Source organism: Lactuca virosa, chromosome 7 (genome assembly GCF_052849685.1).
Source record: "Lactuca virosa cultivar CGN04683 chromosome 7, Lactuca_virosa_CGN04683_v6, whole genome shotgun sequence".
Taxonomy (NCBI): domain Eukaryota; kingdom Viridiplantae; phylum Streptophyta; class Magnoliopsida; order Asterales; family Asteraceae; genus Lactuca; species Lactuca virosa.
In genome coordinates, this window is record NC_136432.1 from 98,721,522 (window position 1) to 98,747,726 (window position 26,205).

Genomic DNA, 26,205 nt, shown 5'->3' on the forward strand with positions numbered 1-26,205 from the left:
AATCTACAACTTTCGTTTAGACTCTGTCAGCTAATTCTCGACCGATCTTAAATTTAACAGTAGAAGGAGATTAGACTGTTAAATGACCGCGAAAAATTCGTAACTCCTTCATACGGACTCCGTTTTCGTCTGTCTTTTTACCACTGAGTTCCTATTAATGAGATCTTCAACTCTCATTTAGGTTGCGAAAGCCAAAAACCGTTCGATCTAAAATTCGAGTTTCAGGTCGTGCACTGCTAAGCCAAATCTTAGAAAAATCATAACTTCATGATACGAAGTCAGATTTGGGCGTTCTTTTTTTTTTATATTCTCGGTTTAACGTATACTACAACTTTTGTTTAGATCACTAAGGCCAAAAGTCGCTCTATCGTAAATTCACTATTTACGCTTCCCGGTGTCGTGCCGGTTTTGCCGTAAAACTTCAACGGGTCATAACTTCTTCTTTATAACTCGGATTTCGGCATTCTTTATATATCCGGAATCCTTGTTTCGACCACTACAAATTTATGTAAAGATGTCGGGCTTATCTCAGACTTTAATTTTGACGCTTATTTTTATTCTTTATTAATTATATCTTTATAATTAAGTACTAGCCGTCTACCCGCGCCAAGCGACGGGTGCGGTTTTTTTTCAGAAATTACTTCGTATATAGGATTATTTTTTTGCTTAAATAGTTTAATGCACATAAACAATTATCAATAAGAGCCATGCTCGTAGAAACAGAATAAAAAAATAATAAAAAATGAAAAGTTGAGATTCTTTAAAAATGAACACGAACACATGATTGGCTGATCATTATTGATCGCGCAACACTTCTTTATACACGACATTTGACGTATAGACTTCACTGCCGTTGAATTGTTCATCGGGCTTCACCAATACTTTTGTAGTGGCACGTGATATCCCTCTGGATAATGTCACATAAAGTTGGCCATGCGAGAAAACCGATTCTGGAAGATAAATTCCTACATTTGGAATTGTTTGTCCCTGAGCTTTATTTATTGTCATTGCAAAACATAATCGAATTGGAAATTGCTTTCTCTTAAGCTTGAACGGGAACAGGTCATCTTCAGACGGACTTAGAGGAATCCTTGGCAAAAATACCCTCTTTCCAGCATGTTGACCAACAGCTATTTCGGCATCTATGACATTGTGCTGAAAACTTTTATATTCTCGGTTTAACGTATACTACAACTTTTGTTTAGATCACTAAGGCCAAAAGTCGCTCTATCGTAAATTCACTATTTACGCTTCCCGGTGTCGTGCCGGTTTTGCCGTAAAACTTCAACGGGTCATAACTTCTTCTTTATAACTCGGATTTCGGCATTCTTTATATATCCGGAATCCTTGTTTCGACCACTACAAATTTATGTAAAGATGTCGGGCTTATCTCAGACTTTAATTTTGACGCTTATTTTTATTCTTTATTAATTATATCTTTATAATTAAGTACTAGCCGTCTACCCGCGCCAAGCGACGGGTGCGGTTTTTTTTCAGAAATTACTTCGTATATAGGATTATTTTTTTGCTTAAATAGTTTAATGCACATAAACAATTATCAATAAGAGCCATGCTCGTAGAAACAGAATAAAAAAATAATAAAAAATGAAAAGTTGAGATTCTTTAAAAATGAACACGAACACATGATTGGCTGATCATTATTGATCGCGCAACACTTCTTTATACACGACATTTGACGTATAGACTTCACTGCCGTTGAATTGTTCATCGGGCTTCACCAATACTTTTGTAGTGGCACGTGATATCCCTCTGGATAATGTCACATAAAGTTGGCCATGCGAGAAAACCGATTCTGGAAGATAAATTCCTACATTTGGAATTGTTTGTCCCTGAGCTTTATTTATTGTCATTGCAAAACATAATCGAATTGGAAATTGCTTTCTCTTAAGCTTGAACGGGAACAGGTCATCTTCAGACGGACTTAGAGGAATCCTTGGCAAAAATACCCTCTTTCCAGCATGTTGACCAACAGCTATTTCGGCATCTATGACATTGTGCTGAAAACTTTTACATATCAATCGAGTGCCGTTACATAATCCATTTGACGGGTCGAGATTCCGTAACAGTATTATCGGGCATCCAACTTTCAATCTTAAGTAATGAGGGGGCAAACCACTAACACTGAGCGTGTTCAAGAATTCCACGGGATAGAAGTTATTTATATCGTCCACAGCTTCATCAAAACTATAGTAAATTCTCTCTTCTCCATGGAATCGGCCGATCAAATAATCATTAATCTCATCGACACTATCATTTCTTGTGGATAGTATTGCACGCGAAATAATATAATCTGGTTCAGATCTATTAATTTCAAAAGATGGAAAGATTGCATCAATCAAAGCATGCAATGACTTTTCCTTTTTAGTGTAGGGAATTATCATATCATCAGGGATGCGAATAAAGTTTCCATGCACCGTTTCTTCAACTCCATCACCGACACGTAATAGAAAGTCTGAGAACCATGGATCAGATAGTGCTCTCATATTTATAGTTAACCGCAACTTGAATCCACAGTCTGTGCTCGTGTTCCACGTCTAACCACCGACAACACTTGTCTGAAATCACCTCCCAAAACCATTATCTTTCCACCAAACGGGAGCATCACCCCAGTGATATCTTTCATTGTACGATCAACTGCCTCCAATGCATGTCTTTTAGCCATAGACGCTTCGTCCCAAATGATTACTTTTGCAGTCCTAAGTAGTTGAGCAGTACCACTTTGTCTTGAAATCTTGCAGACCGAGTTATTTTCAAGATTGATTGGAATTTTAAAGCGCGAGTGAGCTGTTCTCCCCCCTGGCATATTATTAGCCGCAACACCCGAAGAAGCGGTCGCGAGTGCAATATGACCACATGAACGAATATTAGCAAGTAAAGCTTTGTACAACAACGTTTTTCCAATTCCACCAGGACCGTCTATGAAGAAAACTCCTGGAATATCATTATGGGCATGCCGCATTACCTCATCATACGCACATTTCTGTTCAGGATTGAGAAAATCTCGGGCTTGTAAATGTTCAGGTTCTAAAACTATAGAGCATTCTTCTTGTACCTCACGAAAAACTCCAAATTCTAAATCGACATTTTGATTTATCTTTGGAAGATCAAAATCATCAATATCGTCACCCATAGATTGTAGGAATATCATGATGTCAGTGAGGACCATATTCTGGACTCTTTCAACACTTCCATATTGTCGCCTATAATCTTCTGAAAGAGCATTGTAGTGGTCATCCCATAACCTACGAACATCCCCTGGCGCACAAAAACTCAATATCGTTGCAAACAACCTTCTAAGAACATTGGGAAATTGAAAGAAAGAAGCCTCTGTAAGACATTGTGATAAACCATCATCAGACTCTATCAACCCTCTTTCAAGAGCTGCTTTTCGAAATGTTGGGTGTTTTACGTTGTTCACCGTATAGAGATCTTCAAAACACGTAGGACCACTAATATGCAATAAAAGTAGGCGAAGGTAGTATCGCTCCCCTTCAGCAGGATTAGCAGAAACCAAACGACCTCGCATTAATCCTAGTTTTCGATGATTCCAACGACGTGAATTCGGATCCCACGTAAAATTTTTAGGAAAATCTCTGTATTTATATTCTCTTGCACGGATATCTTCTTTATTTTTTAGAAAAAACGCAGTCAACATTGATCTCTTATCTTTCTCATTCTCAACAACGCTAGCCAGTGTATCATCCTCACTGAACCTAACCATCTGTTGTTTTGGGAGATGTACATGCAAATCCATCACATAAGGATGTATCTGAGAAAGTGCGAAGCTAAAAATCCTCCATATTGCCTCGGGAGGCGAGACATATCGTGCATCCTGAAACCGTTTTATCTCATCGATAACAATACGTTCTCCATCCGGATCAATATTGATAACTTGTTTATCATGACCTTTGTAAATATACTTAAACACATATTTCACAGAGGTAATACTCGAGCAGACCTCAACATTCATATGACAGTTAAACATCATCAACAACTTTGGGTTATACGGGACCACCCATCTGTTATCCATCTTATTTCCTCGTATGTCCACCTCTATACCATTATCTCTCCTTCGATACACGGGATAAGAGTCCTTTCCTTGTACGGTGGTTTCATTGAATTGTCGAGGGTATCTAAAACGACATTTCTTTTGCTCATTATTCATACAAGGACAGTCAGAGTTTAAGCCACCGCAAGGACCATGTATCATGTGTGAGACGACCAATTGGTGCATTTTAGGATGCCTTATCGGGTCTGGAATTTCAGCACATACTATTTTGTCGTACTCATCTGCATTAGTAAGCTTATATGGAGGCATCATTATCAAGAGGAAATGTGCATGTGGCAAACCCTGCTTTTGAAACTCAATGACATAAACATACGCACCCACCACGCCGAGGACGTGTTTCGTGAAGAGTTGTTTCTTAAGATCCTATAACTTAGCACGAAAAACTCTTGACACAAGGTCCGGTCGATCTTGAGCTGTCTGCCAAGGGAGTAACTCATCTTTTATTTCCGGCCAGTTTGGATTGCATGTCATTGTAAGAAATATGTCAGTAATCTTGAACTAAAGTTATGGCATCAAGAAATCGTCGCCGCATGTCACGTGGGCCTCCGATGAAACTTGCAGGCAACACAACACGTTGCCCTATCATATTCGATCGAACCTCACCGGCATTAACACAGTCCACAACACCTTGGTATAAATCTGCTCTTATTTTTGACTGGTTTTTTCTACAAAACGCCAAACGTGAAGTCTCAAGCTTGATGTAGATATCTACTACAAACTGTTGTAGTAATCTCCCTCCCAACAAAATTACATTATAATTTGACCGGATTTGAAACTTATAGCAATAGTACTCTCGCATACTTACAGTATTCCGCCCTCCTTTTGTATTAGAGTCTACACAATGTTGATGTCGTGAAAAAAAAATTAATGATTTATACAAACATGTAATCTTTGTAAATTTAACTAAAATTTAAAAAGTTAGGATATGTGTACCTCCTAAATCATCATGGATGTCATCGTCGTCGTTAATAATATTATTGATGGGAAATCCATGTCTTGGGATATTAGAATGCCATCTAGACTCACCATTAGGAAAAAATAAAGGATAACACAATGGATCATAACATCCCCAGTAAGATTGAATTGTTCGTGGTTTGTCGGATCTGCCATACACGATAATACTTCGTCTATATGCGGCTATGTTGTCGTTACCTTCAATCCAAATACCAGCGACCTAGAATTTTTATTATGGAAATGATATGATTAAATATAGTGTGTAATATATACATTTGTATGTCATACATGATATATTTATTTTATAATTAATAGGCAATAATTATTATGGTACCTCGGATGTGGTCGGTCTGTTGTATACCCTTTGGTCAAGTTCTACTGATGTATTCAAAGTGACTCTGTAATTGTCAAGCGGACCTAGATCAGAAAGTCTTCGAAATATTTGCACGTATGGGTTTGTGGCAAGAACACGGATCAACTTTTGAGCAATTTGTTTATCAATATTCTTCCATTTGAGTCTATGTGACATCCCATAATCAGCATCATAAAAATACAACTGTAAGTACCGAGGTTTTCCATCCCTTGGGATTAACTGATCGATTCTATGATATATTCCTCCATTCACACAAAAAGTGTATACTCCAGATGTCATATTTGTCATTGTTTTATCCACATTCACGCCTATTGATGCAAATGAAAAGTTGTTGTTGTATGCTCGTATCATGTGTCTAAAGGTCTTGCCTAATTCGTTTCGAGATGTGAAGAGTTCGAGTAATTCTTCTGGGATAGAGGAATGTGCCAACTTTGTTTTACCACCCATGCAACAAAAGGTAGGGAATTCAAATTGGAATCGTTTTGCTCCACAATGAACACATGCTTTTTGCCCCTTCAACACACGATGTTCTTTAGGGATACCATTATAAACAAAGTCATATGGATCCTCCTGTAGAATTTCTTTAGGCGTTGTCGCTAAGTTTCGCTCCTTTCGCCGTTGATAGGCCTTTCTGTTTTGAATCGACCTCCTTTGAGCAGCATCCAATACACTTGTAGGAGTTTTATTTGTAATATCCGTTAGGGTCCCCTCGGCTGTACACAAATTTGTCACATGTGTCACGTTTTGTCTACTTACCTCTCCATCGGCTATTCGTCTAATCTTGTTATTCTCCTTTCGTCGTTCATAAGACGTCTTGTTATATGCTTTTCTTTTTTCTGCATTATTTTGTTTCTGATGAATTATTCGTAAAATTAAAGTAATAATCATGTTGCACATATCAGACGTACCTTTATGTGCATTTACGTCTAGTCGAATGACATCATTAGGCCTATTTTCCTTGTCTACAATCACCATGCCAACTGTAAAAACGTAAAAATAATAATATATAAATTGATTTTTTTTTCATAACACAACTTAATGAAAAACGATTGTTATATACAATACTTATAACCGTATTACTCGAACATTGATTGAGTTGAACTAAATTTTTATTTATGAAATTGATATTTGCATTAAATTATATAGTTTTTTTTTCAATACTTTAAGTAATGTTTTATCGGTTTTTGTTTTTCATGTTATCTTTTTGAGGCTTGTTGGCCTTATGCAATATGTATTTGTTTCAAGTTTCATTATTTTTTTTTCGATATATATTTCTTTAAGGGTTTCAATAGTTTTTTTTCTTAAATAATTGGATAAATGCATATTGATTAGTTAATATTTAAATAATATTTGTATTTTTTTCTTTGGTAAAATATTTGTTTTAATTAATATACCGCAACGTAAATATCATATAAATAGAAAGAACAAAATAAAATAATATAAAAAAATAGTCAAACAAAGAAACTAAATTTATAAACTAAAAATTATTAATTCAATAAACGAAGTAAAAACCCATTTCAAAAAATCTGCAAGGAAATAAATATCAAAAACTACGAAAACAAATAACCACCTAAAAATCCAATTAACTACCACATAATCCGCAAACAAACAACTATAGTAAAATTAGATATTTTCCCTATATCTAATTCTTATCCTCTCCGCTTCCGGTGTTCTTGGTTCCAACGTGACATCAGTTAATGAAGTAGAAACCAATAAATTATCTGTAAGGACATGTAATATACAATTAACATGGTATATAAAAGTAATTAATATGTAAAGAATGAAACTATACATAATGTTTCCCGTAGTTAACTTACACAAATTTAGGTTGACCAACTTCACCCTAGAGACATAAATTATGGATTGATTAAATATCGCAAGATACAATGGTATCATAAGGCTCATTGGTACGTGATTGAACATCAACTTTATAATATGCCCCCTATTCATTTAAACAAAAAGTTGTTAAAACACATAATAACAATGAAAGTTGATTAGTAAATTTATAAAATAAAGTATTATGTTATTATATACTTACATCTCATTTTGGAGAAATAGTTCAAATGCATAGAATGGCCTCATTCGTCTTCCCCAAACAATTTTTCCAATAACATCTAAACCACACAAAAATTAGTATAATTTTATTTGTTGTATGCAATTTATAATATATATATATATATATATATATATATATATATATATATATATATATATAATATAATAAATATAAAATTAAATATATATATATAAATGTACTGATCATCATTCTTTGATGGCTAAAATTTCTTGCGAGGCTTGTAATAGAAGAACACAACGGATATTGTGGAAATGAATTGTCGATATCATTTGACAAGCGAGTAAATATTGTATTACTTTTTATCACTATTGCCCAATCACCAAAGAAAATTCTGTAACTTTGATACGTGGGGTGATCTTCGTAAAAATGATCAACTTGGAAATGATTTAAGGACAACACTCTTCCAACCAAATTCATGTTCAAAACTATTTGCCTCAAACATTGTGGGACAATGGCGATCATTTTGTCTCTCTGGATATGTAATATAATAACAATTATGTAAATTATAAACAAAACATTAGATAAAAGATGACATATTCATTTTATTGTATTCATACTTACGTTTCGATCAATCATCCAAATCAAGACTCTGTTATTTTCAATGTCGTCCCACACATATAAAACTCGAATAGATAATATGTTCCACCATATGCAAACACTTCGCATAGCAGAAAAATCTCGAACGGTAGTATGACCATCCATTACTGAAATATTAAAATTTTTGTTATATTTCATATATCAATTTCCTATATTTTGTTTAACATAATAAAACACCCATAAAACTTAATGAATCATGATGTAAAGAAAAATTAAAAAATTTTATATGTTTACATTTTTTATATTATATATATTTGAAACAAATAGTCTTAAAAGAATGAATCATAAAACAAAATTGTTACAATAAAATAAATAGTAAAAAAATTGAGATTAATGAAAAAAAATGGAGGTAATTTTGGAGTATTTAGAAAGCAAATACCTTTTATAATTGTAAACAATTTCCAGCTTAAATACTAACATATTTTAGTTTTTTAATTGATTTGGAAAGGGATAATATCACGGATTCACGATCAATACACACCACTCGATACTCTCTCACTCTCAAACCCTATTTCTCACTCATTTAATCATTTCCCCAATTGGAAACCCTCACTATTCACTTCATCTTCATTCCAATGAATTATCGATACTCCAATCTCAGTCGATAGTTCTGATCGTATTTTATCGGGCCACAACGACAAATCTTTTGAATGGAAGTTCGATGATCGTGTAAATGGTGGAGAATTAAGGTTTCTTTCACAGGATGTGCTGGCAGTTGTGACGGTGGTGGTGTTAGGCTGGTTACGATCGAAGCAGAAGCACTTGAGAAGGTATGTTGAGATGTATAAAATGTTAGGTATGGATGTTGTTACGCTACTTGCTCCGTTTAACGATGTGCTTGGTTTCCAGATCTAGACATTACTGTAGACTGAAATCGATGCCAGTTCTTATGGTTGTTGCTTCTCTTGCTGAGAAGCATCTGATTCTGAATCTTCAGGTGCCGACAATTTCTTCTATTCTAACTCTCATCATCTCTAACTATCTCTCAACATACACCTAATTCTGTCATTCTACTTTTCTTATTGGAATACATATGAACTTGTTATAGTGAGGTTAATTTTGTCTTTTTAACCTCTTCAGAGCTTAGAAGCAGAGAAGCAGAATAAAATTTTCCAATGTTGTGTTGGTTCTGCATTCTTTGAACGTGATAATGCAATAATAGAGGTATAATCTCTTGATTTTTTGTCTTAATTACATAAATTATTATTCTATAATCATGTAATTTGAATTGTGTATATGCTTCTGATAGGCTGAAATAGTCAAAGAAAAATAGGAACTTGCAACACAACAATTTTGGGAATTATCCAGCAAAAGTAAGAACTTTATGTTTATACTTCAAAAAGCATCATCATTTATTTATTTCTAGTATATCTGTTAAAGTTTTTATATAAACCAGGATAGAAGAACTCACAACAATTAGTTTTTTTCATCTCTAACTATCTCTCAACCATACACCTAACAGAAAAGCCTAAACTAAGCATTTTTTTGTATAATTTTCAGACATTTGAAGTATACACAATTAGGACAGCTGGTCTGGAGCAGGAAATAGATGATTTGAAGAAGAAGTTAACTTCTTGTATGCGGAATAATGTAAATCTCCAAGAAGAGCTTTCACAGTGTTATCGTATCATACAAAGGTTAATTCTGTCATTTTACTTTTCTTATTGGAATACATATGAACTTGTTATAGTGAGGTTAATTTTGTCTTTTTAACCTCTTCAGAGCTTAGAAGCAGAGAAGCAGAATAAAATTTTCCAATGTTGTGTTGGTTCTGCATTATCTAAACGTGATAATGCAATAATAGAGGTATAATCTTTTGATTTTATGTCTTAATTACATAAATTATTATTCTATAATCATGTAATTTGAATTGTGTGTATGATTTTGATAGGCTGAAATAGTCAAAGAAAAATAGGAACTTGCAACACAACAATTGGGAATTATCCAGCAAAAGTAATAACTTTATGTTTATACTTCAAAAAGCATAATCTTTTATTAATTTTTAGTATATCTGTTAAAGTTTTTATATAAACCAGGATAGAAGAACTCACAACAATTAGTTTTTTTTTCATACGTTGTCTATTTAAAAGTTTTTATTAAAAGTTTAACCAGTTTAGTAATTAAAACGAACAATGTGTGGCTTCCCAAAAAAATTGAATCCCTTTGTATGTTCATGTTTATAAATGACCATCATTTTGTTGATTCTGAATGTGAATGTTTTTGAAGACACATAGGAAGAAGAGATACATATTGCATAACTAATTTGTGTAAGATACATATAAATTAAGGAAAAATTTTGATAAAAAAAAAACTTCTGCTTATTAGAACACCATTATTGATCTTCAGTAAGGTGTTTAGTAGATTTGTGATTTTGACGGTCTTTAAAAAACAATATAAATTATGTAGAAACAACTAATACTACAGACATTTCTTTTTGAAAAATGACATAATTTGAAAATACATGACTTTTGGTATATATAACATTGGATTGGAATGGATTTTAATTCCAATTCCTTTAAAATCCCAAGGAATGATGCAATACAAATACCTTTAAAGGTATTGAGTTTGTTCATTGTCATAAATTAATATAACGTTTTTTATATTTTAATGAGCTGTTATTATTTATCCCGAAAGACCAACAAACATATATTTATAACCTAAAACTACAATGTAGTATTATTTTAAGCTAAAAATACTACTTATATTTTTAACACAAAACAATAAAACTCTATTATTATTTTTTCTCTTTTTGTAATATAAGGTTTCTTAAATTTTAATGAGCTGCTATTATTTATCCCAAAAGACCAACAAACATATATTTATAACCAAAAACTACAATGTAGTATTATTTTAAGCTAAAAATACTACTTATACTTTTAACACAAAACAATAAAATTCTATTATTTTTTGAACTATAGTTTTGAACATGAGTTTTTTTATTTGTATTTTTTCTGAAATGTAATATTTCCTAAATGCATGAAATACCAACATGCTTTTATCTATTCAACTTTCTGGAATCTTTCAAATATAGCATTCTATTATGTAAAATTCTGTTCTTTGGAAATTTGAAAATAGACCGGAAATTTTACAAAAAAGTTCTTTTAAAGCATTGCTATATTAAAGCTTTGCTATTGTGTTGTTTTTTATATATAATTTTTGTTGGCGCAAATCTATTTAAATGAACACAATTACTCTTTTGAATAAGTGATGTAAATAAAATACACCGAATGAAAAACTACAAATCACAGAAAAATAATTATAAACAATGAAATGCATACCTTTTTGCCTTTGATTAACCAAGCTAACAAATATTTACGGTAATAGAAGGCTGTAGAAAGGAAGAAGTATTGATTTAGTATTGTGAATATCAGTATAACGAAGAGGTAAAAACACAAAAAAAAACCCACCTTTTGCAGGAGCGTGGAAGGAAAAGTAAATGTGGCTTTTGGCGGAATATTATGTCATATATATGTATTGAATTCAAGTTGGTTTTGGATGGATAAGATAAAAATCATTTTATCCATTTGTTAAATTTTGAATTTAAAAATATAGTTAGGATAGATAATGTAGAAAGTTTTAGATTATGTTTTAAAATTTAAAATTAGGATAATGTTGATGGTTAGTTTTGAAAAAGGATAATTTTTAAAACAGCCCATGAATATATTATTTACCAAAACAGTCCCTGAGTTTTAAGTTAATACCAAACAGCCCCTAATACATTTTGTTTTTTTTTTCTGTAAGCATTTTACTTTGAAAAGTCTTCAAATTATGACATTGTATTTTCATTTTCTTATTAAAAACGCATTTCATTTGGAAAAACCATGTACTTTATTCAATTATTTGTTTGCCATTGCAGGTATGCTTTATCCAGGAGACTAATGAGTTTTTGCATAAAGAGGAATAGGTAAGTATTATTAGTATCTATCATTATATTGTTTTAGTTTCTCGAATTGCATTTCATACTTTCATTTCTATGTATTATGACATTATACTTTAAATGTTTATCTCAATAAGGCATTGTACTTTAAAAATATACAATGTTGTAATAAGAAATGAAAGTAGGATGCTATAAGAAACCATAATATCCCATGAATTTAACTATAATACCAAGGGCCAATAAATATGTAGTTATTTACCAAGCCCCTGAGGCGTGTTAATAGTCTTTACAAAAATCATTTTTTAAGGCAAATTTAAAACTCATAAAACTATTCGTCTTTTTTTGGGTTAGTTATAGTTCATGTTTTTTGTATTGCGAATGTTAACCAGAAAACCAATTTTCTTTTTTTGTCATTTTTCTTTTGATGTGATATTTGATATTTAAAGTTAGATTTCAATTAATAGTTATCATATTTATTAACGGTTACCTTTTAAAATCACAAATGTTTATATTATTATACCGTAATTTCAAAGAATAGCCTCACAATTAATACAAATATAATAACAAATTTTGATCTTTTACCCTTTGACTCATTAGGAAATAGTATTAATTATTTAATATTAGAACAAATAACATACAATATAATCATCAATAAAATTTGGTTTGGTAATGTACATGAGTCAATACAAAACTCTTAAAAAAGAGTAATATCATCTCATTTTCCTTTTAAAAAAGAACCGTGGTTTTCACAACACATGTTTTTACACATTTTTTTTGTATTTGAATCCAAATACCATTTAATGTATTTTTTCCTATATTAATGCTGTACAAAAACTTTTTCTTAAATTTGTAACTATCTATTATTTTGTTGTGTTTTTAGAATGGTTTTATATAATTTTTTAATTCAATGGATAAACCATTTAAGGTTGCGTCTTATTTTATAGTATGGATTATTTCTAGTTTAGGATAAAGAGAAACAAAATCTGCTATGAAATATGTCAAAGCATTATGATGTTCACAAAAACGATTTATTTATATAGAACCGTTAAAAGACAAACACCAACTACATTAAAAATAACATGTTTAAAATTATCAACTTATTAACTAAATAATAACTTACACTAAAAAATAACATGTTTAAAATTACAAACTTATTAACTAAATAATAAGTTGCTTACAAACTTAAATATGTGGAACAAACATAAATAATAGACCAAAAATAATAAGAAATATACCTTAAGTGATTACAAAGTTGAATTCCCTTTACTGAAGATCTAGCAATAATAAAGATGATTTAAACATAATAGGTTGTTAAAAATGACCATGTTTCGAGTAGCTCGATATTAATATGCCACTAACTACAAAAGATAAAAACACAAATCAATAAGATTACAGCACATAAATGAAAGTAAATGTTATATCTGGTTGGAACTTTTAAAGTACAATGCTTTAATAAGGACAAATTGAAAGTACAATATTCCAAAGTGCTAACATTTGACTTGACTTTATTTTACTTTTTCTTGGATAATTTTAAAAAGTGGATCTCTCATGAGGTTCTTGAAAATCATAGCATCCTACTTTCATTTCTTTTAATACAACATTATACTTTCACAGTTTTTCTAAATAAGGCATTGTCTTTATTTAAAGAAATTTTACAATGTTGTAATAAGAAATGAAAGTAGGATTTTATGTTTAAAACACATTTGACTCGACTTAATTTTACTTTTTCTTGGATAATTTTAAAAGGTGGATCTCTTATGAGGTTCCTGAAAATCACAGCATCTTACTTTCATTTCTTTATAATAAAACATTCTACTTTCAATATTTTTCTAAATAAGGCATTGAATTTATTTAATTTTTTTTTTGAATGTTGTAATAAGAAATGAAAGTAGGATGCCATGATAAACAATAAAGAATAAACAAATAGAGTATGAAAAGTATGATTCAAAAACCATAAAATTCAATAATAATCATTAAAAAACATAAAAACCCAATATCAAAGCATCTAAAACCATAGAGTCATAAAAGATAAAATATCAAATATTCGACTTGCTATAAGCAAAAGTCATTCAAATTATTAAAAAACAATTTTAACTATCTTTCTTGCAAGGATCAGTCTTCACCCAACTCTAATTCATCATCTATAAACGGATATGGTTGAAAACGTACATCATTTTCAGCCGGATTTGGCTGGATCACACCTACATCATCTTCAGTGGGATCTGGCACATCATCTTCACCATGTATTGGATGGTTCACATCCAATACAGGAAACTCCAACCCATATCTGCAAAAAGTTATTTGAAAATAGTAATAATAGATACATAAAATTAAAAAATATCTAGAAATAATCAATTTAGGAATGAAGTGATTATAATATATAAACTAAAGTAGTTCTATTCAATTATGTAATAACTGTTTAAATACAACTGAAATTATCATGACATACCGGTAATCTTCATTCGGTAGACGACTAAGCTTAGTGAACCTGTTTCGGCTCTGAATTGTGAGTCGGGGCATTTTCAATGGTTTTATCGAGTCAGCTGTATCTTCTGTATCCACATCTTCATCAGTAAATTGTTGTTGACTATCAGAACTTACAAGATCCACCACTTCATCCCATTTCCAAGATTGAAGTGCCAAATCACGTTTTGCTTTTTTTTTTGGAGGAGAGAAAGTTGTTTTTCACAAGTTTCAAGTTCTGTTGTTTCTACATCCATGTTAAAGGACTGCATGATGGCTGCCAAGGAGGAAAACATTAGGAATTAATATAACTCAACATAAATTCAAAATGAAAAGAAAAAACAATAACAAATAGCCGAACATACTTTTTGATAGTTGGGATATTGAATTTGACTGAAAAAAATATGGCGGCAGTCTTATATATATAATGATCTTCCTGATAAAGTTTGTTTGTTATTAAGGGATAAAATATGTATTATTTAAAATTTGAAATTTAAATATTATAAATAGTGGATAAATACAAAAGATAAGATTAATATTCGAATATATAACTTTTATATTTGAATTTTATAATTTTTCTGGATAGATAAGTAGGATAAGATTTATAAATTTAAAAGTAGGATAATGTCAATGTAACAACCAATATTTATGTAGTTAGTATTGATATTGTAGAAAGTTTTAGGATATGTTTTTTAAAATTAAAGTTAGGATAATGTCAAATATATTAATTTTTTTTTGTTTATGTAATATCCATTTTTAAATATTCGAATTTCAAAATTTATAAAATTAAAATATGGATTTTGTAAATATGAAATATATAATTTTAAATTATAGAATTAGAATTTCATTTTCCTTGTAATCGCATTGTACATTGAAAAAGTTGAAAGTACAATGTTATAATGAAAGTATAATGACTTCATCTTCTAGGGGTAATTTTGGCATTTCTATAAACAAATTACTGTTTGGCTAGAGCAATTATCACAATTTGGTTTTCAAGATTTAAAAAAATCAGTTTCATTTTCCTTGTAATCGCATTGTATATTGAAAAAGTTTAAAGTACAATGCTATAATGAAAGTATCACTTCATCTTATAGGGGTAATTTTGAAATTTTTTTAAACAAATTATTGCTAGAGCAATTATCACAATTTGGTTTTCAGGAATTAAAAAAATCAAGTATATTTTCCTTGTAATCGCATTGTATATTGAAAAAGTTTAAAGTACAATGCTATAATGAAAGTATAATGACTTCGTCTTCTAGGGGTAATTTTGGCATTTCTATAAACAAATTATGGCTGCAGCAATTATCACAATTTAGTTTTCAAGAACTAAAAAAAATCAGATTTGCTAACTGGTTTTCAGCTTTATTATGGTTATATTTGTTGGCATATTATTTTCTAAGCCTTTTGTCAAACGCAAAAAATGTTCAAATGAGGCAGTTAAAGGTTAGTGCGTTTATAGCAATGCACTTTGGTGAAAATGGTAAAAAGTGATCATTTTGGTATTTTTTTTAAAGAAATATTCTAAATGATTAGGCCGCTTATAGCAACGTACTTTGGTGAAAATGGTAAAAACAAAAGGGTAATGTTTTTTTTTTCTGGAAATAACAATTTCTTTATATAAATACATAATTAGAATTTCATTTTCCTTGTAATCGTATGGTACATTGAAAAAGTTTAAAGTACAATGCTATAATGAAAGTGTTATGACTTCATTTTCTAGGGGTAATTTTGGAATTCTTATAAACAAATTACAGTTTTGCTGGAGCAATTATCACAGTTTGGTTTTCAAGAATTGAATAAATCTGATTTGCTAACCGGTTTTCAGCTATATTATGGTCATATTTGTTGGCATATTATTTTCTAAGCCTTTTGTCAAAGGTAAAAAATGTTCAGATGGGGCAGTTAAGGGTTAGTGTGTTTATAGCAATGCACCTTGGCGAAAATGGTAAAAAATGATCATTTTGGTATTATTTTTTTAAAATAAATATTCTAAATGATTAGGCCGCTTATAGCAATGTACTTTGGTGAAAATGGTAAAAACAAAAGGGTAATGTTTTTTTTACAGGATATCACATTTTCTTCTTATTTTGGCTTGTTAATATTTTCAAAGTATACTATAAATATAAAGTAACCTCAACAGACTTTTGATCAACAAACAAACATAATCTAAAATTTTAATCCTATGAATTTTTAAAATATTCATTCTTATATCAAGTGATAAAGCCTTAATAGATAAGGTATAAAATAAATTTTAAATTCATTAGATAAGTATATTCTGGTTTTAGAGGGGAAATACCAACTCGAGGCAGGTAATAAAAATAGCATTAGAAAGACAAAAGCAAGCTATGCTCAACAAAGAAAATGCATTAAAAAATACAAAGAGGAAAAAGCTAAAACACCTTCCAAATAGTATCAAACTTTGGCATAAACAACTACTAAAATTCTTAATTTAAATAGAATCAAACTTCGGTTATAATAATCAACCAATACAAAGTACATTGCTATTATTTGAATTTAAACCTTCATAAAGTACTATGACACAATAACTAACCTAATCTATATTTGTAATTTGTAATTTTTATTAGATTATATTGATATAAAGGTCTTCATCTATTTTTTTGTATTCACCCAAGAGAGAGCCATTGGTGTCGACGATCATCCGGTGGCCATACTTCATCCACCAATTCATTTTTGCATTCTCATTTGCATAGATAATGTATTCTTGTTCCAAGGGTAGTTGTGGAATTTTGTTTTGCATGCAATCTTCTTCATTCATAACTTTCTTATTTGAAAGTATAATGACTTCATCTTGTAGGGGTAATTTTGGAATTTTTTTTGCTTGTCATCTTCTGTTTGTGTATTCAAAAACTTCTTTTCATTTTTAGATTTGGTGGTTTGATTGTTGAATGGTTCCACTTGAACCCTTGTAATATCGTAGACATCACCAGATTTTCAATCTTCACATAACCAATCATTTTTAGGTACTTCATCCTTAATGCTCTGCATACAATATGTGTGTTCGGCACCATCCATACATCTACTACATATAGCAAGTAAGTGCTCATAGCCTATATCTCCACATATATCACACACAATGATATAACATAACTGGTCATCAACAACCTCAACATCCATTACCCTGAACATATAACTTGCAAAAACCCCTACACCTGGAAAAAAACCAATGTTTCATCTAACACCCTTTTTTTAGAAAGAAAATTATGAATATTAAAAAAAATGTAAATAAAATTACCCAATATATTTGTTATGCATGAATCGACAAAGAGAGGCAATATGTCTGCCACCTGTTTATGTATATGTTTCTTGACATGTAAGCATAAAACACAATCATTCAATTAAAGAGAGTTAGAATGTATATTAATTACATTTCACAAATACATTACCTAATAAGATTTATGTTTTATGCAGGAACCGAGAAGGAGAGAGTGCAGGGAAAAAAAGAAGGCTAAAATGATGAATATTTCACTCCTGTATATATATGTATTTGTTTTGTATTTTATTAGAGAGAGAAAGAGAGAGAGTGAATTATATTGTGTTAGTATGTAAACACAGGCACACATAGTCACAAACACCATTTAACAAACCTGTTATGTTTGTTTTTTCTGCAGGAACCGAGATCAGATCCTGTTAACACAAAAAACACATAGACAACATTAAAGATAAGAGAGAGAGAGAGAGAGAGAGAGAGAGGAGTTTGTATATTTATGTATTTGTATTCTGTTGTATTAGAGAGAGAGAGAGAGAGAGTTATTAGTATATGTAAACACAGTCACATAGTCACAGACACCAATGAACATACCTGGTATGTTTTTCTTTTTCTGTAGGATCCGAGATCAGATCCTGTTAACACAAAAAACACATAAACAACATTAAAGATAAAAGAGAGATAAAGAGAGAGAGAGAGAGATGAGAGTTTGTATATTTATGTATATGTATTCTGTTGTATTATATATATAGAGAGAGAGAGTTATATTGTGTTTGTAAACACAGTCACACACAGGCACAAACACCATTGAACATACCTGCTATGTTTTTGTTTTTCTGCAGGATCCGAGAGAGAGATTGAGAGTGAGTTTATGTATTCGCCAAAAAAACAGAAACACGTATACAAAAAAGAATGAATTTTAACGATTTCAAGAATTATAGGATAAGAAGCTTTTGTAATTTATAGTGGATTATATTACCAAAAATATAGGAAAGGTAAGTATACATGGGACTTAGTCAAAAATTCGTGATTATTATTTTGACTTTTTCCAATATTGACCAAACCAATATCCAAGATCATTCAATGCTTAAAATGATTGTAAACACTGCATTAGGGCTTGTACGACTTAAAATTCAGCGTTTGACCAAAGATGCTTTATGGGACTTAGTCAAAAATTCGTGATTATTATTTTGACTTTTTCTAATATTGACCAAACCAATATCCAAGATCATTCAATGCTTAAAATGATTGTAAACACTGCATTAGGGCTTGTACGACTTAAAATTCAGCGTTTGACCAAATATGCTTTATAAGGTAAAATAGATAAAGCACATAAATTCACATAATTCACATAATACTCAAATAATTCATCTTTATTACTTCAAAAAGAGTTGTAATAGTTGACCTAGACTATCACATCATCTATTAATGCTTAGCCCTGAAACACGGGCGTTACAATTCTCTCCCCTTAGGATGATTCCGTCCCGGAATCATGCATCAGCAAATAGATGCGGATAGCAACTCATCATGTTACTCTCTGTTTCCTAAGTGAGATTCAACCCATTCGAATGTTTCCAACGGACTAGCACTAAATCGACCATCTTGCGTCGCAACTTCTTAGTCTTACGTTCAACAATTGCCTCGGGATCTTCGATTAGCCTCTTATTCTCATCCATCCTTAACTCTGAGATTAGAATTATGTCGGGAACTTCTCCCGTGAACTTCCTTAGATAACACACATGGAAGGTGTTATGAACACCATCTAGTTCTTCGGGTAATTCGAGCTTGTAAGCTTGGTTCCCAATTTTCTGAAGAACTTTAAACGGTCCAATAAACCTTGGAATTAGCTTTCCTCGTTTCCCGAATCTTATCAGTCCTTCCACGGTGAGACTTTAAGCAAAATTGAATCCCCAACTTCAAACTTCATCGGTTGTCTCTTCTTATCAGCATAGCTCTTCTGACGATCATGAGCTGCTAACATCCTTTCCCTAATCACCTTCAGCTTTTCAGCACTCTCATGGACTATCTCGGGGCCCATAAACTTCTTTTCCCCAGCCTCAAGCCAACAAGACGGTGTACGACACTTTTGTCCGTACAAAGCTTGATAAGGTGCCATCTTGATGTTCGAGTGGAAACTATTGTTGTAGGAAAACTCTACCAAAGGTAAGTGCTCATCCCAGTTACCTTGGAAATCCAGGGTACATACTCTCAACATATCTTCAAGTGTTTGAATCGTTCTTTCGCTCTCACCATCAGTCTGCGGATGGTAAGTTGTACTCAAACACAACTTCATACCCAATTCTTCTTGTTGACTTCTCCAAAACCGTGACGTGAAACGACTATCACGATCCGATACAATCGTTAGAGAAACACCATGAAGTCTTACCACTTCCTTCACGTAAGCATTTGCGAGCTTATCCATTGACCACCTTTCGTTGGCTGCTATGAAGTGTGCACTCTTCGTGAAACGATCCACGACCACCCAAATCATGTCGTGACCGCCCTTCGTTCTGGGCAGTTTAGTCACAAAATCCATGGTGATGTCTTCCCATTTACCCATGGGTATAGGTAAAGGTTCCAAACTCTCGTATGGTTTCTGATGTTGTGCCTTGACTCTTGCACAAGTTACGCACTCGGCCACATACTTTGCAACATCGAGCTTCATCGTCGGCCACCAGTAGTAGGGTTTTAGGTCCCTATACATTTTAGTGCTACCGGGATGAATCGAGTACATGGTCTTGTGCGCTTCTTCCATCAAAATATCTCTTATTCCTCCCATCTTAGGTACCCAAATCCGATCTTGGAATACCTTCAGTCCTTGACTGTTTGTACCGAACACTAACGTTTTGCCCAAACGTTCTTCCTTTCGGTCATCCTTCTCTGAAGCTTCTTCTTGAGCTTTCCTGATACTTTACATAATCGTCAAGACAACTTCTATTCTCAACGCTCTTGGCATTTTCCTTTCAAGGTTGACTTTTCGACTGAGAGCATCAGCAACAATATTTGCTTTACCGGGGTGGTAAAGTGTCTCACAGTCGTAGTCCTTGAGTAACTCTAGCCATCGTCGTTGCCTCATGTTCAATTCCTTCTGATTAAAGAGATACTGGAGACTCTTATGATCAGTGAAAAGCTTGAACTTCGTGTCATAGAGGTAATGCCTCCATATCTTCAAGGCAAAAACTACTGTTGCCAATTCCAGATCATGAGTGGGGTAGTTATTTTCATGCTCCTTCAATTGTCGAGATGCATATGCTATCACCTTTTCTCTTTGGGTCAGAACACAACCCAACCCGACTCCAGATGCATCACTATAGACCGTGAAGTCTTCAACTCCATCGGGTAGAGAAAGAATTGGTGCTTCACATAATTTCTTCTTTAGCTTCTCGAATGCTTCTTCGTGCTTCTCACTCCATGTATAAGTAGCTCCTTTGTGGGTAAAATTTGTCAATGGATCAGCTATCGAAGAAAAGCCTTGGATAAACCATCGATAATATCCGACTAGTCCCAAAAAGCTTCGAATTTCCGTGGGACTTTTTGGTCGTTCCCACTTCATCACAGCTTCGATCTTTGCTGGGTCAACCATTATCCCTTCTTGCTTAACCACATGACCCAAGAATTGGACTTCTCGGATCCAAAAATCGCATTTGGAGAACTTTTCATAGGGTTTCTCCCTCTTCAACACTTCCAACACTTCTTGTAGATGTTTGGCATGCTCCTCCTGGCTTTTGGAGTAAATCAGAATGTCATCTATGAAAACGATCACGGATTTATCGAGGAATGGTTTACAAACCCTGTTCATCAAATCCATGAACGTTGTCGGAGCATTGGTTAGTCCAAATGACATAACCAAGAACTCGTAGTGTCCATATCTTGTTCTGAATGCAGTCTTCTCAATATCCTGCTCTCTTACCTTTAGCTGATGATATCCTGACCTGAGATTGATCTTTGAGAAATAGCTCGAACCTTGCAATTGATTGAATAGGTCATCAATCCTCGGCAATGGGTACTTGGTCTTCATCGTTGCCTTGTTCATCTCTCGTTAGTCTATACACATTCTCATGCTTCCGTCTTTCTTCTTCACAAATAGCACTGGAGCTCCCTAGGGTGATGAAATAGGTCGAATGAAATCGTTGTCCAACAACTCCTGAAGTTGCGTCATAAGCTCCTTCATCTTTGTCGGTGCTAATCGGTACGGTCCCTTCGCTATCGGTGTTGTTCCTGGTAACAAGTCTATTCTGAACTCTACTTGTCTATCAGGTGGTAATCTAGGAAGATCTTCGGGAAAGACCTCCGGATAATCACACACCACCGGTATATTCTACACCTCCCTCTTTTCCTTATTAACATCGATAATAAATGCCAAGTACGATGCACATCCCTTGGACAACCATTTCATGGCTTTCATCAGGGAGATGATTCCAGAATTTACTCTGTGTTTGTCCCCATACACCATAAATGACTCTTTTCCGGGTGGCCTCACCCTTACTATCTTCTTCCTGCAAAGAATCTCAACATCGTTGGTGCTAAGCCAATCCATTCCCAGAACGATGTCGAAACCATTCAACTCCATGGGCAACAGCTCTTCGTGGAATTCATTTCCGTTTAAGTCGATGACGATGTTCTTAATACGATCACTAACAGGTATGAACTTTCCATTGGCAACTTCTACAATCAGGGCAATATCAAGTTTTTCTACGGGCAATGCTAGTTTCCCACCAAATCTATGCGATACAAAGGAGTAATTTCCTCCGGAATCAAACATTATATTGGCAGGCAAACCATTTACAGGAAAGGTAGCTGACGCGACATCTGCTACCTCCTTTGCAGCCTCGAGCGTCATCTGGAAGGCTCTTGCCTTCGGCTTTGGTGGAATGTTGGGTCTTCCTGCCTCCTTCTGTTGGGTTTTGAGCATTCTAACACTCCTATGGTGTACATGCAACCCTATAAACCTTGCATCTATGTTTTCTCTAAAATGCATGCAAATACGAATTTCCAAGGTTTACATCCTAACTAGCATGGCATGGGGAACTTGAATCATAAAATTACTAGTAGAATGACATACCTTTTAGTGGTGGTTGATTGCTTGGAGTTTGAGAGCCTAGCACCAATAGTGTGGATGCCTCAAATGGAAATCACAAATCACCACAAACTTTGGAAAACTCTTGAGAGAATAATGCACACTCATGAAATCGACCACCACTCTTGTTCACACACAACTAGTGCCAAATCAAGTGCCAAAGACTCCTTTATATAGTGTGGAGGATTAGGGTTACATCCATGTAAACCCTAATACCCATGACTCTTCCTTTCCAAGGATCCATGGGTTAAAATCTACATGGACCATCCATGGACTCCCATGAAAGCCTAGCCCATACTCAATAAGCATTAGCCCACACTAAATAAATACAAGAGCCCATATTTAATTACTCACCTTTTGATCACTAAATTAATTCTTAATTAATTTAAGATCAATACTAATTAAATAATATGATTTCATATTAATATATTATACCTTATAATATATTAATAAATCATAAACATACTATTCTCAAAAGATTATCCATACAAATTGTTCGGGTGAAGTGCAACCCAAATGGACCATGCCGGGTCGGGTCAAGTGCATCTCAAATATTGTTATGTACTTAGACACCTTATCCAACAGTCTCCCACTTGGATAAGTCTGTTAACTATATTTGCAGATATGACTTCAGGAACCAACCGACAATCGTAGCTCTCAAAACTCTGTTGAACTATGAAGCGCCATTTTAGATAAGTGATCGTATAATCCTCTGTTCTCAAGATATCAGCCGGACAAATACATGGAACAACGTCGTACTTATTGTCCAGCAGTTTGTTTCCCGATTTCCGATTTGTTTGACATAGAACTAAATTGAACACATCAATTAGGTTCTGACCGGGCCCGGTACATAGGTCAAAACAAAATCATCGAGGGGCCCAGATATCGCTTCTAATCCTCCAAGGACTAGAAAGAACAGATAAACTTCGACTCATATGCTTGTTCTACTACTTGTTGAATTATACACAAAGGCACGTTTTATAACATCAAGTTACTGATGCGTTTTCGTGCAATCAATGTACAACCAACTCATAGGAAACAACTCATATCTCTAGGTTTGAAGACTTATATGATATTACCGTCTTACGATCACTCGAGATTAATTCCATGAAGTGATGCAAGTGAGCGTGGGTTTATTCCAATACTCAGAACTTATGAGCACTCATTAATGTTGTAGCAACCATTGCTATGGCTAAACACCTTTAGTCATCTACAAGCCCAATTCATAACAGTCTTAATTCATACCTACTTCTGACGTATGACCGACTGTGGAAGTTTGAATAACTTAGTCATTCGGAAAGAATAACCTAGTTATTTTGGAAGTCAAAACATGCAAAGTGAAACACAAGAATAATTGAATCCAATATGGTCTCAGCACTTATGAATATAAATAAAACACCTTTTATTCATCACCATATTGATTACACATTATTCTGTTTCGATTTATCAACTTAACACTTGAATTAAAACAATAGTTGTCCCATGCTCCAAGCATGTACACTATGTTTTCTATACAACAGTCATGCCATACTCCAAGTATGCAAACTATGTTTGTCTATGATCCTTACTTTGTGAAGTAGATCAATTGAACATGATTCCAATGATGCTCATTTCACAATCCCAAATCCTTACCGTAAATGTAAGAATATCAAATTCTTGTCATTTACTGTAATATGTTAGATTTTAAACTCATATGCATTGATCCTCTTGCAATGACTATGCACAAAAGTCACAAGGACTTGGCAACAGACATTACAAAGTATTCAAGTGCAGATCAATTCCATGGAAACAAAGTCTCACATTCAAATTACATTCCTTTGAATATCCTTCTTGCATAAAAGTTTCTAACTTTCTCATAGATTCTTAAAATCCAACTCCCAATATGGAAAACATTTCCATATTCCCATTTTGACTATCACTTCTGAACAAGAGCTACCTCTTTTCAGAATATGTCAATATGGCCCTTTCCAAATTTAACATCATACTTCCAACTGTCCATGAGAAACCAATCTTAGGTAAACCTCAGATTGTTCTCGACAATTGCTTAATCATTTCAGTCATATCCGATTCTATTCCTTTTTCCCTCTTAATGCTCTAGGGATTTTGAAAATTTAGAACGGATAAATATTATAGCACACGTGATCGATCCTATACCCAAAGCATATGGGACACGATTCATGATGTCTCACATAAAGACCTGATACTAGATCAGTCTTTTGCTACAATATTTTTTATTTGCCATGTTTTAAAAAATCGACTATGAAGAGGGATGTCGTAATCATAATCGAATTTGAGAACACAATATATATAGAATTCCCTTATGTTGAACCATTCCAAAATAAAATTCATATATATATATCCTTGACTAAAGATGATTGAAATCTCAATCTAAACTTTTAGGATTGAAATGAAGTATAATCTCCTCTCCCTTGATTATAGCAAAACAACTTTTTCCAAGCGAAACTTTTGTTTTATATAATTAACAATACTTATCATAATTGATTATGCTCCCACTAGCATAATAATTATTTATCATAACAATTATGCTCCCACTAGCTTTGACATATACTCAGAAATCGACTTCTAGAAATCAATACTTTATTGACTTTCATCACCAAAGTTCAGACTTCTGATACGAGATGCTTCGACAAAACTTTATCTAAGCTTCTCAGACTCGTACATATTTCCTTAGATAGCTCACATGTGTGTCTAAACAATTATGAAGAGGGATGTCGTAATCATAATGTTTAGACCTTTTTTCCATTTCTCATAAGTCCATGTTAGTGTGCCGGTTAACCACACACGCTCCACTAATGACTTTGAGAATGCAAAGATCACACTTGCTATCTACTTAAAATCTACTTAGTGAAAGTGTTTCCTCACCATCATTTTCATGAATCGGAAATAAACCTTATGACACTTAGATTTTATGGTGTATGTGTTCCTATCCATGTGAATTTGTCAAAACAATAATCACAAGACAAGGTTAGTGACAAACTCAAAACCATATGGATTGAACTTGTTCAATCTTAATTTGTTGCCTCTTGGTAGCACAAGGGCCCACCATTGCTTCCAAGTTGTTATGCACACAATTGAAAACTCACAGAACTCACATACATAGTCAACTTTACCGGAATAGGCACAGAAACAAGAATTATGTCAACACGATAGGTTACAAACCTCAAGTCGTGTGCTAGCGATAAACAATAGGTTTTCTCCTTGATTAGTTCTTGAAACTTTCAAGACCTTTAAGACTCCCACTGTCCTCTTGACATATAAGTTTCTCTTTGTCAAGAACCATTCCTTAACAACCAAACAAATATTCAAGAGTTAGTGCGGATTCTTATCAAGATAAACACTTAACACAATTGGTCTAAGTTGGTCTCTGTTTTATCCAAACATCACAACTTACCAATTTCAAATGTACAAGAGTAGGACACATTTTACTCTTACTTTTGACAAGTGTTAATA

The 26,205-nt window shown here is 33.0% G+C and overlaps 2 protein-coding genes across 2 annotated transcripts; both read right to left on the reverse strand.

Annotated features, from left to right (window-relative positions):
* Positions 1 to 1,658: 1,658 nt before the first annotated feature.
* LOC145126965 (uncharacterized) lies at positions 1,659 to 2,504 on the reverse strand. Its single transcript, XM_079062229.1, has one exon. It carries the CDS (start codon positions 2,502 to 2,504, stop codon positions 1,659 to 1,661), a length of 846 nt encoding a protein of 281 aa, XP_078918355.1.
* Positions 2,505 to 2,512: 8 nt separating this feature from the next.
* LOC145126966 (uncharacterized) lies at positions 2,513 to 4,339 on the reverse strand. The gene has a single exon (XM_079062230.1). It carries the CDS (start codon positions 4,337 to 4,339, stop codon positions 2,513 to 2,515), a length of 1,827 nt encoding a protein of 608 aa, XP_078918356.1.
* Positions 4,340 to 26,205: the final 21,866 nt, after the last annotated feature.

Coding starts and splice junctions, on each gene's coding strand:
- LOC145126965 (XM_079062229.1), bottom strand. CDS start 2,504: ATGAGAGCACTATCTGATCCATGGTTCTCAGACTTTCTATTACGTGTC.
- LOC145126966 (XM_079062230.1), bottom strand. CDS start 4,339: ATGCCTCCATATAAGCTTACTAATGCAGATGAGTACGACAAAATAGTA.